The sequence below is a fragment of the Elephas maximus genome, chromosome 7 (genome assembly GCF_024166365.1).
Source record: "Elephas maximus indicus isolate mEleMax1 chromosome 7, mEleMax1 primary haplotype, whole genome shotgun sequence".
NCBI classification, from domain to species: Eukaryota; Metazoa; Chordata; class Mammalia; order Proboscidea; family Elephantidae; genus Elephas; species Elephas maximus.
The window spans coordinates 37,729,712-37,744,851 of NC_064825.1; the positions used below are offsets into that span (position 1 = coordinate 37,729,712).

At 37.9% G+C, this 15,140-nt stretch overlaps 1 protein-coding gene and 1 long non-coding RNA gene across 18 annotated transcripts in view; one reads left to right on the forward strand and one right to left on the reverse strand.

Moving 5' to 3' along the window:
• The window catches only part of DLG2 (discs large MAGUK scaffold protein 2), a 2,175,949-nt gene that overhangs the window by 1,685,725 nt on the left and 475,084 nt on the right, over positions 1-15,140 (forward strand). For all 15 annotated transcript variants that reach the window (XM_049891082.1, XM_049891084.1, XM_049891085.1 and 12 more), the window contains one exon: positions 4,276-4,431. In XM_049891082.1, coding sequence (XP_049747039.1) covers positions 4,276-4,431 — 156 coding nt within the window. The remainder of the gene's footprint in view (positions 1-4,275; positions 4,432-15,140) is intronic.
• The window catches only part of LOC126079782 (uncharacterized), a 262,037-nt gene that overhangs the window by 50,406 nt on the left and 196,491 nt on the right, over positions 1-15,140 (reverse strand). The gene's annotated exons all lie outside the window — the stretch shown is intronic.

The window sequence follows — 15,140 nt, forward strand, 5'->3', positions numbered from 1 at the left end:
TCATGAGGAACCTGTACACAGATCAAGAGGCAGTAATTTGTACAAAAGAAGGGCGTATTGCCTGGCTTAAAGTCAGGAAAGGTGTGCATCAGGGCTGTATCCTTTCACCATACTTATTCAGTCTATATGCTGAACAAATAATCCAAGAACCTGGACTATAAGAACGGGGTATCAGGATTGGAGGAAGACTCATCAACGACCTGCATTATAGAGACGACACAACCTTGCTTGCTGAAAGTGAAGAGAACTGGAAGCACTTACTGATGAAGATCAAAGACTACAGCCTTCAGCATGTTTTATACCTCAACACAAAGAAAACAAAAATCCTCACAACTGGACCAATAAGCAACATCATGAAAAACAGAGAAAAGATTCAAGTTGTTAAGAGTTTCATTTTGCTTGGATCCACAGTCCACACCCATGGAAGCAGAAGTCAGGAAATCAAAGGACCCATTGCATTGCATTGCATTGGGCAAATCTGCTGCAAAAGACCTCTTTAAAGTGTTAAAAAGCAAAGATGTCACTCTAAAGGACTAAGGTGCACCTGTCCCAAGCCATGGTGTTTTTGGTTGCCTCATATGCATGTGAAAGCTGAGCAATGAATAAGGAAGGCCGAAAAAGAATTGATACCTTGAGTTATGTATGGTGTTGGTGAATAATGCTGAATATACCATAAACTGCCAAAAGAATGAACAAACCTGTCTTGGAAGAAGTATAGCCAGAATGATCCTTGGAAGCGAGAATGACGAGACTTCGTCTCACATACTTTGGACATGTTATCAGGAGGGATCAGTCCCTGGAGAAGGACATCACGCTTGGTAAAGCAGAGGGTCAGTGAAGAAGAGGAAGGCCCTCAATGAGATGGACTGACCGGGTGGCTGCAGCAGTGGGCTCAAGCATAACAACTATCATGAGGACCCAGCAGGACTGAGCAGTGTTTTGTTCTGTTGTAGATAAGGTTGCTATGAGTCAAAACTGACTTAACAGCACCTGACAACCACCAAATTCTTATAAAATATAAGGAACACAGCATTTACTCATTCAACATTTTTGTATGTACAATTCAATGAGGCCAGTTCCATCAATCAAGTTGTACAACTATCACCAGTATCCACTGCCAAATTTTCTGTCACCATAAAAAGAAACACTGATTTTCCCCCTTCCTCTCTCTTTCCTGCCACTGATAAAAAAAAGCCACTATTAAACTCTGTTCTCTATATATTTGCCTATATTAGATATTTCATATTCGTGAGATCATACAGTATTTGTGCTTTTGCATTTGACTTATTTCACTCAGCATAACATTTTCATGGTTCGTGTTGTGGCATGTGTCAGAACTTTTCTCTTTGTGGCAGAATAATATTCCATTGTATGTATATACCATGTTTTTTTCATCCATTCATCTGTTGATGGGCATTTGGGTTGTTTCTACCTTTTGACTATAGTAAATAATGCCACAGTGAACACTGGTGTACTTATGTCTGACTGTATCGCTACTTTTAGATCTCTTGAGTATATGCCTTATAGTGGAATTGCTGAGTTATATGGTAGCTCTATGTTTAACTTTTTGAACAAGTGCCAAACTGTTTGACACAGTGGCTGTACCATTTTGCTATTCCTACCAGCATTAGATGAGGTTTCCAATTTCTCCACACCATTGGAACATTTGTATTTTCCATCTTTTGTTTGTTTAATTCTAGCCATCTACTCTATGGGGCAGTTCTACTCTGTCCTGTTGGGTTGCTATGAGTTGGAATGGACTCAACAGCAATGGGTTTGGTTTTCTTGGTTTAGTGGAGATGAAGTGGTGTCTCACTGTGGTTTAGATTTGCATCTCCCTAATAGGCTAATGATGATGAACATTTTTTTATGTGACTGTTGACCATTTTTTATACTCTTTGGTGAAATGTCTATTCAGGTGTCCATCCACTTTTCAATTGGATTGTTTGTCTTTTCGTTATTAAGTTGTAGGAGTTCTTTATATGTTCTAAATATCAGACATTTATCTAAGGCCCCCAAATTTTCTCCCAGTCTGTAAGTTGTCTTTTCACTTTCTTTATAAAGCCTTGTGATGTACAGAAGTTTTTAATTGTGATGAGATCCCATTGATTTATTTTGTCTTTTGTTGCCTGTACTTTCAGTGTCATGTTTAAGAAAAATACAGCTATTAAACGATATATTTCAGAGGATAACTGAAAGTGAATTACTTATAAATCTGATTTTAAAAAGCCATTTTTTCAGGAATGATTTTGCAGTTGCCTTTTTTAAGAGTTAGTGTTTACCGTTATCAATTCTAAGTGTATATAATCGGTGAGGAGTCCCTCGGTAGTGCAAAACAGTTAATGCACTTAGCTGCTAACCAAAGGTTGAAGGTCTAAGTCCGCACAGAGGTGCCTTGGAAGAAAGGCCATTGAAAACCCTGTGGAGCACTGTTCTACTCTGATATACATCAGGTTGCTATGATTTGGTATCAATTCAGTGGCAACTGGTACTGGTGTAACTAATGAACAGGGATTTGAAAACTCATTAAGTTTTTCTGAAAATGGAGCACCGGTCTTAACTAAGAATATATATCCACTTCTCTAATGTAAGAAAAATTTTGGCTATCACATATAAGAAACTTAAATTCTTCCTGTGTTAGTCTACTAACCACTACAGTAGAACAATCAACTTTACTGCAAAGTACCTCATTTTACAACTGAGGTAATTGTTCTGGAGAACAAAACAAGCCTCCATAATCCTCCTCAGTCCCTGCACTATGTTGTACAAGATAAACAGATCAAGGCATTTCTTTCAATATGATAGTCTTGTGTTAGGGAATAATCCAATTCTCTAGACTGTGTGTCTTAGGCATGATGGCCAGTAGTAATATTGTAAATATAGGTAAAATTTGCATTTAATGATCTGTTTATCTTCTTTTATTACCTGCTTTCCTTTCTCTATAAGTTCAGGGAGCATTTACCGAGTACCTACTACATGTCAGGCCCTATATTGGGAGCTGGAAGTACAGAAAGAAATTAGACATGGACTATGTCCTCACTGAGTTTACTACCTACACTTCCTATATCTATTGTAGAACCACTTCTTGCTCCTGGTTTCTCTTGGCCCCAAAGAGGTGAGGTCGACCTCACCTGGAAGTGGCCCATGGACATTGCCCTGTTTCCTGACCTGCTTCTTACCTTGCCATCCAAACTTAAACTTCCTGGATCCATGGCCCGGTCTACCAGATGATTTGTCCATTTAAATTCAAAATTTTCAATTCTTGCCTTAAAGGGAAGATGTAGGTACAATTTCAGACCAGTGTTAAAACAGTGGGTTTTAGGTTTTTGAGATTTTTACAGCAAAGGCCTTTTTAGCGTGTGGATCATTGACCAAAAATTCTATGTAAAGCTTATTTGATCGTACAATGCGTGTAAGTAACAGCTATAGAAAAGTTGCTATTTTAGATAATGCGTCAGTATTCCTAGATCAATTTATTTACTAAAATCTTGATTGATTTTCTCTTCGTAGAAAAGTCCCTGAAATCAATTCTTGAGGAGCAATCTATGTATAAATATATGGAGGAGTCACTCAGGTCATGTAACCTATTAGATTCTTAGATAAGAACAGCCTTCTCCTCACCCAAAAAAATAATTGAAATAAAAATGTGGGAAGTTATAATTCATTTATTCACATTCAACAAATATTTATGGACTGTTTAGTGTATGCTGGACTTTAAGTGATTAGCAAAATAAACATAGTCTCTGCCCTCATGAAATTTATGGCGTGATGAAATTTAAGATAATACTAAATTAAGCAGAAACAAACAAAAAAGGCCATTTCATGCTGAGAAAAGAATTATGTAGTATGGACAGGCTGCTGTGAAAAATAGCAGGGTGTCCTGGCCAAGGGGATTAAGGAAGATCTCTGTGAAGTTAACATTTAAGAATCAATGAGACTAACTAAAGTTTAAGAAAGAGCTGTATCAGAGGATCTCAGAATTTTGCATTTCAGACTAGAAATTATCCAAATATGAATGACATTTATAGGCTGATCAGATCTATATTGAGGCATCTGGCATACAGATTTTAGCTGTTGCAAATGTCAGCCAGAGTTTTAATTTCTAACCAGAGATCTTGTTTCCTAAAAAGACTCCTAATCTTAACTCAGGCCTAATATAGCCCATGACATCATTTTGAATTTTTATTTTTGCATATGGTGAAATGCTACTAGTTGCACAGTTGTTGAGTGTGTGTGCTAACCATGCCTATCTTTCTGTTCCTCTTGTATCACCAGGCCTCCGGAACCCGTTTACAGCACTGTGAACAAACTCTGCGATAAGCCAGCTTCTCCCAGGCACTATTCCCCTGTTGAGTGTGACAAAAGCTTCCTTCTTTCAGCTCCCTACCCACACTACCACCTAGGCCTGCTCCCTGACTCTGAGATGACCAGGTACTGCATGTGCTCTCTCACTTCTCGAATTGCATGTGCTTCCACAGGATGAATGGGTGGAACCCGCCTCTGCTCACTTCTCTTTCCATTGACACCCTCCTCACGATGGAGAGATGTTCTGTTCCTTCAGTCTCCTTTGGGAGAAATTAAGAATATTGCCCCTCCACCCTTTTATTCTGGTGTGATCACAGTACACTCAGACATGGTTACATGATGCTCTGAATGTCCTTGTTTCTCATGTATCTTAATAAGATATTAATTCCATTTTTCCAGAGGAATTAGGGTATAATTAGTACCATTTTCCTCATATAGAAGGATAAAAGTGAAAATGTTTGAAATAATACTTAATAAACACTATCCTTCCACCCTGCTGGAGGCTCTGATGCATCTTTCCCCAAAACCTCCCTAACGACAGGTGGTAAACGATATCTTCTGTGTATACTCACAAGATGAGATTCTTAGAAGTAAGTACTGGTATCACCATTTAATAGATGAGACAACTGACTTTTAATGATATTATCCAACTTGTCCAAAACCACAGAATTGGTGGGTTCTCTTTCACCACAAAGAACACAATCTTAACCTTTACACTATGTTATTATGCTAGATGTTTGCAAATGTTCTCTTAATTATTCTCATTTTGTATAAGAGGCTCAAAGAGGTTAAGGTATTGCCTTCAGCGTGGCATTGCCAATTAACGTGGAGTCCAAATTTGAGATTAGAATATGTTGAATCTTTCGAAAACAACTTCGTAAATAAATTGTTCTAAGTCTAAAGGCTGTACATCATTCTGCATTAATATTCTAAAGGTATGTGTTTGGTAAATAATAAAACCCTATCTTCACAGACTAGCTAGAGTTAGAAAGAGAGGAAAGTAAGAAATGTAGAATATAGTGTTCCATGAAGTAGCTCCAATTCAGTCTAAAGTGATTCCAATTGTCATGCTTCTGCAAGTAATGGGGGGCTTATGTAGTTATGCTTTTAGGCTGAATAGTTTGATATATCCTCATAGTATTATTACAACCCATTGCCGTTGAGTCGATTCCAACTCATAGCGACCCTATAGAACAGAGCATAGTATTATTAGAAAAAAAAAATTATTATTAGAGCTAAGAAAATACAGATTTTAGAAAGATACAAAATGAAATTGGGTCTTCTTAGAGTGTCATCTCTGTTTTTGAATATTCTCAAGGGTTGCATTTATAAGCCAATTACTAGACTAGTAAATAAAAAAAAAGTTTAAATTATATTTAACATTTCTGGGAATAAATGAGAAAACATATTTTTGGCTATGTAATCAGCTGGGGCATTTTCATTAATTTGCAATGATTAAAGCCTAATAACATTTCAGAATGCTTTCAAAATACTAAGCCCTTCTGTATTTTTAACAAATCATAAATACTATTTTTTGATAGAGTGAACTGCAGAATTTTGAAACTAACAGGGCAAAGTCACTGTAGCCATAGGGATGTGAACAGATGCACACACTTACTGTAATGGCTTTCTAGTAATTATGTCTCTACAGCCAGCTACAGAGTGGCAGCTTTCCTCTGTGCCAGGCATTTCGTTAAGCACTTTTTATGAATTACTTCTTTTAACCCTCATAAACACCCTGTAAGTAGATATTATCTTTATCTTTGTGTTTACAAATGAGGGAATCAAGGCTTGAGGAGTAACTTGACTGGTCCAAGGTCATTGGTAATATATGGCAGAGCTGGGATTCAAACCCAGGTGACCACTGACCTGGCACAGGTAAGTGCAACTTCATCAGCAGAGGCATGATGGCAGACACGTTTGCTCGCTGGAAAAGTCTCCACCCATTTTTTTTTTTTTTTTTCTCTCCCTTCTCTATTTTTATCCTAACTTTTCATCTTTGTTCCTCTGGCTTAGTGTCAATAAATCCTTTTTTTTTTTCCTAGCCGATGCTTTTTTTGATGAGCACAAGTTACATGACTTCTTTCCACTCTGATGTATTCCTCTCTAAAACTTCACAATAAGGAGATGACAGATGATACCTTTTGTGTATAACCACCCAATGAGATTGTTTTGAATTTACTTTTTATATTCCATATTATGAAAACCATGTTATTTTTCAAGTAAAAAATTGGATTATAATGTTGAACATCTCTTTTTCAAATTACACACCCTCAGCAATTCTGATATGCACCAGTCCCCACCTCCCATCCTCCACCCTGTTTGAAACTCTATTTTTCTATTCTAAGTTCTTTACCCTCATTTTCCCCTTCTTCTTTTCCCTTTTGCATTGTCTTATCCTTCATTTCTAGAAAAAAAAAATTATACACACACACACATATATATACCTATCCATATATCCATTCTTAATTCCCCACCCAATTTCTGCTCCTCCAAACTTTCCCAGCTCAGTAAATGGCAGGTACATCTGCACCATGTGTTCAGTCCAAAACTTTGGGAGTCATCCTTAACACCTTGTTCTCCCTCACACCCATCATTCAATCCATCTTCAAGTCCTACTGATTCACCTGCAAAATATATCTCAAATCTGTTCACTTTACTTCTGTCCCCACTGCTTTAGTCCAAGCCCCATCATCTCTTGCCTACAATAGCCTCCTAGTTGGTCTCACTACTTCCACTATTGTCCTCCTGACCTATGCTCCTCAATGAAATCAAAAGGATCTGTTAAGAATACAGATAAGATCTTATCTGTCCCTTTTTCATTAGCATAAAATGCATAATCATTAACCTAGCACCCAGTCTCTGCATGGTCTGGTCCCTGCCTGCCTCTTCACCACTACAGCATTTTATTTTTCCCTTTGCTGAACACACAATTCATGTTGGCCTTCTTTTTATTTACAAAACACACTAAATACCTTCCCATCTCAAATTCTTCACACATGCTCTCCCCTCTTCCTATAAGCTCTTCTTACATTTTGCCTGGCTAAATTCTGGTCATCTTAGATCTAAGTTTAAATGGTACTTCCTCAGAGAAGCCCCTGAAGGAGAAAATCAGGTCACTTATTATATATTCTCTCTTTTTTTCCATTAAACTCAAGCAATTTATAATTACACATTGATTTATATGGTATTTGAACTTAATGCCTGTCTCACACTCTACACTGTAAACTCAGTAAGTGGAATCATGTCTGTTTTGTGCATTGCTATATCCCTAACTCTTAACACAGTGTCTGGCACAGCAGGAGCTCAGAATTACTGAATGAATAAATAAACAGAAATAAGATCTGCAGACATCCAGACAAATACCTGTTTCAGGAACAGGTCATAGCTCAAGCTATGCTTTACCCACTTTTTAGTAGATGCATAAAACAACTCCATGAATGAATAAATCCATGCTTGGAAACAAATAACAATAGATTCGAGCTCACTGTGTGTATTGCACTCTCACCTTAAATTATCCTGATGGTCAGTGTCCACACTGTAAATTAATTTGTTAGCTGTCAATTCTTCGTGAAGACTGAGCAATTAATTTCAGAGATTACTTCCTTTCCAATGGAAAATACCTCTCTGAGCAAATGTTGCTTGAAACGTAGCTAAGAATTCAGGGACACAATTCAAGAAATCTAGATTTCATTGACTTACACCATCACTTGTTTTTTTCTACTGTGACCGTGAATAACTCATGGAATCTCAGAAGAAGATAAGACCTTAGAGTTAGACACACAAACCCTTCTCCAACTCCAGTTGGAATATGCTCATGGTTCCATGTCTTAGTTCTGCTTGTGGTAAAATATAAATATTCTGGTATTTTCTCTTCCATCAATTCATTTAACCAAGATTTATCAACTGCAGACAAAGTGAACAATACTGTATTAGAACAACTTTTTACAAAGGTACGAGCTGAAAAGTCTGACCAAGAGTATTGAAGAAATGCCTAACCTTTAAGTTGTGGCATGTGATGATGTATTTTTCAGAGCATTTGGGAGTTTCTATTCCATTTCAGAAACGTGCACGTATTGATACGCAATTATTGCCCCAGGTTATGAGATGAGCTAGCATGTGATCCCACCTTACGTATGTGTCAGTTTACACCCTAACTGGCGCACAGAAGAATGATAGCAAGTCAGCAAAAGCAATGAGAGTCGGTAATCTGGATTTCAGCAGGAATACTCACATTCTCAGCTCTCTAAATTAATAGTATATATCCAGGAATGAATCCATTGTATACACAATATGCTTTTGTAATATCATCTAAGAAACAACAGAGAAAGTTTAAGTTTTCTTTAGGAAAACACTTTATTAAATCGTTTGGCAAAATGCCAGCTCCTAACCCTACAGTTAATGTTTAGGGTAATTGACTTTTCAGACCTTGCAAAGGCAAGAAAGGGGCCAAGCCTGGAATCAAACTAAAATTCAGAGTTCTATGAAAAACAAATGAGATTGCCATGGGGCTCCTGCTTATCCAGTGCCTCTCTCTTTTTTTAAGTAGTTTTTGATGTTATAATTGGTTTTTCTACTTTGGGAGGGTAATGATTCTGCTTTTGATTTTCCTAGGGCAAGAAAAACAGTATTCTTGGTTGTTTTCCCAGCACATACGGCATATGTTCATTTCCTTTCTTACATACCCTTCCCATTGCCATCGAGTCGATTCCAACTCATAACGACCCTATAGGACAGAGTAGAACTGACACACAGGGTTTCCAAGGAGCACCTAGTGGATTGGAACTGCCAATCTTTTGGTTAGCAGCCATAGATAGCATTTAACCACTACACCACCAGGGTTTCCGCTGTCTTACATAAAAAAAAAATTTTTTTTTATGTAGATGTCCCTAATTACTATTTTTCAGTAGGGCTTCAAATCAGTTATTTTCACTTCAGCCCCCTACTGAGAATTTGCTTTTTGATCCCAGATACGTTAAATCAGAATCTACATTTTTTATTCTGATTCAGTATATCTGGTGTCAAAATGCAAATTCTCAGCAGGGGGCCAACCCAAAAATAACGAGTTTGAAGCCCTGTTTTACAGCTGATAAACAGAGGCTGATATAAACCAAATGAAGGCCAATTAAAATGTGTTGGCAGATTTGGGGTAGGAAATGGACTCTGAAGCATTACATGATCACAAACCATGTTCTTCTCTCATTGAAGAGTATATATTCATGGGGCTTCTCCTAGGTGTCCAGACATTGGGAGAGCTAGGAATTTAAAGGTGAATAAAACCTGTCTCCCCCCTTAAAGGACTCATAGTCATGTAAATGAAGAACTCCTATGCATAGTGATGTATATCTGCTAAACTGCCTTAGTTTCTTCAGAAAGCCTAATCTCTAGATGACTAAAATCAGACTAGTACAAGAGGTAGTGAGTGATAGAAGCAACCATAATCTTAGAGTGTCCTTCTGCAGAGGTGTGAACATTCACAAAAGAATGTCTCCCACCTACAACTTGTTCCTTGTTTCATCAACTCCTAATCATTCATAAGAAACGTTAACTATGGAAAACTAACCTCACCTTCTCATAGGTCCGTCCGTTAGTCTAGCTTCAAACTATTCTCTGCATGGTTCAGAGAATCTACATCTATAACTCATCCCCTTGGTAGACATCATAAAGTTAACGGCCCAAGCCATTCCTGGTTTTTGGACACAGAGCCAGATCTTTCTCTCACAAGACCTCAGCCATGGGCCAAAAATTATGGCAGTCTCTAGTCCACCTAGAGGCACCTCAGAAGAAATGTCCGGTGATCTACTTCTGAATAGTCAACTGTTGAAAATCCTACGGATCACATTTCTACTTTTACATGCGTAGGGTTGCCATGAATTGGAATTGACTCAATGGCAACTGATTTGAGCATTTTGTGGGGTTTTTTTGTTGTTGTTTTTTGCTTTATAGGGGTTAACTTTCGTAAATAAGGGGAAAGTAAGCTTTCTTTGTGAAATAATAGAAAATTTATCTGGGCCTTTAATGTGTTAACTGTCTCAAAAGCAGTAAATCCAAAATCAAGATATAACTTCCAGGTATAATAAAACTGTAAAAGAAACATGCGAGGCTCTAAAGGTGAGCAAAGGAGGAATTACCTAACTCTGCCTCCGTTTTCCTTGGAGGGTGGTGCCTGGGCTGAGTCTTTCAGAAGGACATCGAGTTCATTAGTCAGATGAGAGAACAAATGTGTTCCAAGCAAAAGGAACAGCAAAGAGTAAAGCCTCGTGGTGTGTAAATGCTTGGTGCATTCTAGGACTGTAAATAATTATATATGGCAGAGGGGTATTGGGTGGATCGTAAGGTTAGAGACACAGATCATAGAGGACCTTACTTGCCAAGCTGAAGATTTTGGATTTTTTTTCTATAAGTAGCAGGGAACTCTTGACATTTTTTAAAAAAGCAAAAGTAAAGATGTGATCAGATTCGTGTTTTTAGAAAGATCATTCTGTCAGCTATGTGGAAGATAACTGGATGGGAAAGGACTTGCAGACAAGGAGATTAGTTAGTATATCTTAGTTGAGAGTGGAAATCATGAAGAACTGAGCTAAGGCTGTGGAGACAGAGAGGAGCAAATGGATTCAGAATCATTTACCAAAGAGTATGATGGTACTTGGAAACCCTGGTGGCGTAGTGGTTAAGTGCTACGGCTGCTAACCAAAAGATCTCAGCAGTTCAAATCCACCACGTGCTCCTTGGAAACTGTAGGGGGCAGTTCTACTCTATCCTATAGGGTCGCTATGAGTCGGGATCGACTCGGTGGCAGTGGGTTTCGTATGATGGTACTTGGTGTTTGGCTGACTCAAGAGGAAGGGTTGTCTTGCTTGAAGTATTCACTAGATGGTGATTGCATCACCTCCTCTTTGAGACAGTGAACACTCCTGTCCACAATAAATGCACCTCAACAAAAAACCCTGTAGAAGACAATGGAAGGATAGGGAGCAAAGCATATTAGAAGGTCTTTTGTTTGAGATGGTGGTGGTATGATATAGTAGAGGAACAGGGGGTAATGTCCAAACTGTTTAAGTGTGACATTGTCCTTCGGCCATACTAATCATGCATTTAGCTAAGGACTTCACCTCCCTCAGACCCTCAGTTTGTTCATCAGAAAATTGGGAAAATAATCGTATCTGTGTTCTTTCCCTCATGAGATTGTTGTATCAAGGGAAATAGATCAAATGATTTTCATCCAGGTATTATCCAGACATATGTGTCCGTATGCTTATTCTATTTTTAAACCTAAAGCTCATGTATATTTATTTTTATTGTTATCACAAATCAGTTGAAAAGTGTTTATCAGCACAGGTAAATCCCCTGAGGCCATAAGAAAGCTATTGATTCTAAATCCTACTGTCATTCTTAGTTTCAACCTTTCTTGTCACCGTAGGTACAGTGATACATTTTCCCTTTTATTATTGCATTTATAGGCTCCCTGTAAAGGGTGGCATGTTTCTAAAGCCATATGTGACTTCACACTTACGTGAGATAATTTTCTTTTTCATCCAAACATACAGGAGTATTTCCTCCTGTACCTTAGGAATGTGGACAAGATGGCTTCTCTGGGGCAGATTCAGGGTCAGGTGCTTTACATGCATCCCTTATCTTTTTTAGTAACCCCAAGAACCCTGCAAAGTAGAAGTTTTGATCTAGCCACTGGACTCTAACCAGGACTTCCCCATGCCCAAGTGCGTGCTCCTGTGGAGCCTTAGTCCCTCTCACACCACAGCACCACCTCACACTCAGTCTTCCTGTCTCACATCCACTCTGCCACTGCACTATGGATCCGGAAAGGAAATCTGGAGCCTTGTTCACAAGATTTAATCTGGGAAATAACATCATTTAAAAAAAGAAAGCAGATGCTTAACAAATCACTGAACTTTTCATCCCTTAAGAGGCTGATATAATCTTAAAGAACACTTAATTTCATTTTTAATTAGAACCAAGAAAGGATGCTCTCTAGGCATGGCTCATAAGGCACAGTCCCTTCCCAAGTTTATGCAGCATTTTCTTAAAAGGCCTTTCACTACCTTTTTGAAGTAGGTGATCACTAAGCCCAGTTCGAACTAAGGATAATAAGGAGAGATTAATTCACTCCCTCAGAGTCACAGAGGTGGCTTTTGCCACCTTGAGTTTTACAGCCTCTTCTCTCTGCAATGCGATACATGCTAGGGTTCACATTGAAGGGTATGCCTCTTGTCTCTAAGTGAATGCGTTCACTACTTAGACACCGTTTCCTAATTCATGGCATCTGTTGTTGCCCCACTCTTTTTTTTTTTTCTTTGCTATTATTTTGTTGTTGTTGTTGCTCTTTCTTTAAGATGTTCTTTTTGAGAAATCAGAAATAAAACACACACACAGTTGAAATTACATTGTGTAATGTAGCGTAGTGTAAATGGTGAACAAAGAGCGGGAACTTACCCTGTCCCAAAAGCGCTCATTTAATCTTCACAGCAAGCCTTGCAGGTAGGTTAAAGGTGAGGAGGCTTGATCTGTGTCACATGGTTTGTAACGGTAGAGTGGGAAATGAACCCCGATAGCTCTTACTCCAAAATTCCTGTTCTGTGATGTTCAAATAACTCTATGATGAAACAGTCTAAATTTAATCAGTTTGGTTTAAAAATATATATATTACTTTATCTACTGGAGATGAAATGGATATTTTCCTCTAGTTTTGGAGTGTCTTTTTTGTGTTTTGGGAGAAATTGTCAGATTTATATTAGTAACCATTATGTTACTAGGTAGCAATAAGTAATTGGAGAATAAAGATAACTTCAAAAGTAGTCCTTTATGGAGACAAAGTAGCTGTGAGAAAATTGTACGCAAAATTGCTATAGCAACAAAGTACAGGAACTCAGAAAGAATCAAGACAGTAAGTTTATACCATAACACCCACAACAAAGACACTAGTTATAATCACAAATGTATATTGAATGTTGTTATGTGCTAGGCACCGTTCCAAACATTTTACAAGTACTAATTCATTTTATCGTCACAACAACCTGTGGAGCAGGTATGATTATTCTAATTTTACAGAAGAATCACAGTACATGGTTTGACAAACAAATGGAAAAGGTGGATGAGATGTTTGAAATGAGACTATCAGGACTTAGAATGTTGATTTCCTTAAAGCAGAAATGTTGCTGGTTTTGTTTGCTGCTATATTCCCGGTGCCAAACACTGTGCCTGGCATGTAGTACTAGTAGTAACATTGATGATGATGTAAATAATTACAATGACCCTAATAATCATGAACATTTATATAACCTTATTATTACCAGGCAGCATATTATACATATTAACTGATTAACTGCCCCCCCCACACACACAAAAAAACTGTTGCCATCGATATACCGACTCATAGTCAGTCCTATACGACAGAGTAGAACTGATCCATGGGGTTTCCAATGAGTGACTTGGAACTACCAGCCTTTTGGTTAGCAGCCGTAGCTCTTAACCACCGTGCCCAATTAATCCTCACAGTAACCCAAAAAGATATATGTTGTTATTATTACCATTTTACAGATAAGGAAACTGACATCTGGAGAGATAAATAACCTGCCTAAAGTCACACAGATAGATTTGAACCTAAGCAGGCTGTCACCAGAGTCAGTGCTTTCAAATATGCTTAATAAATGTTTATTGAATATTGTTCTAGTCACACATAACACTACTCAAGTAACAAATTCAGCTTGGAAAAACAAAAACACCCCATTTAACCGTAATAAAATCAATTAAGTGGGTGGTAAGCGGGTAGATAGTGAATATGTGGTTAAGAACCCAGACTCCAGAGTCAGTGTTAAGGTTCGAATCCTGCCTCCCTAACTTTCCAGCTGTATAAACTCGAGCAAGTGACAACTTCTCTGAGCCTCGGTTTCCTCATCTATAAAATAGCAATAATTAGGGCTGCTATGAAAATGTAATGAGATTATATTTGAAGTGCTAACAGTAATGCCTGATAAATATGAAAAAAAAAAAATGAAGTACTCCATAAATGTTACCTATCATTGTATGTGTATGTATTAAATGATATAACTTCCTAAATAAGTATCTTATGCTGAGTTGGGAACGAATTTTTATTAAAGGATAGTTTTAAAAGGCTATTTCCATTCAAAGCCTGAGAACCTCTGTTCCCTTGAACTGGCAAGTCCAGTGAATAGTGAAGAGAAACGAATGTTAGGGTGGGTGGCCTGGGAGGAAGGGCTGTGCAAGGCTGCCTATATTTATCTATAGATTCGTAGTTTATAATTTAGAATTTTGTTTTAATTAAGGGGTCAAAATTTACCTCTCAGAGCAGAGAAAGTAAATCTTCTACTTCAACCATTTAATTCAGTTCTGTAGACCTTAAGCTCATATAAAAGTTTAAAGTGTCCCTTAAATAGGGTTTTTAAAGTCATCAGGGATATGTGTTCCAAAATGAATACTAAAACCTCAGATCACTCTATTCTGGAGAAAATGAATACATTAGAGAGCAAAGAGGAGTTTTATGATTTGCTTTAAAAAGAGAAGAGTAGCCTGGGTTACTGCTAACTCAGCCAGAGCCTTTGTCCAAATTAGACAAAAAGCTCCCTTTCTCTGGGTAAAACCCACACTGTTCCAGGGCCCATGGCTTGGTAAACATGGTTCGGGCTGGATTTCAACCCTAACAAATCTCCATTGCCAAGTGTCCTTGTGAATAGATTGTTCCCTGACCAACCCCCTAATGAACTTGATTGTTCCACACTGAGGATGAGGATGGGTATAAGAAATGAGAATTTTCTTTCTCTTTGATATTTCCATGTCTCTCAAATTCGTTCTAATATTCT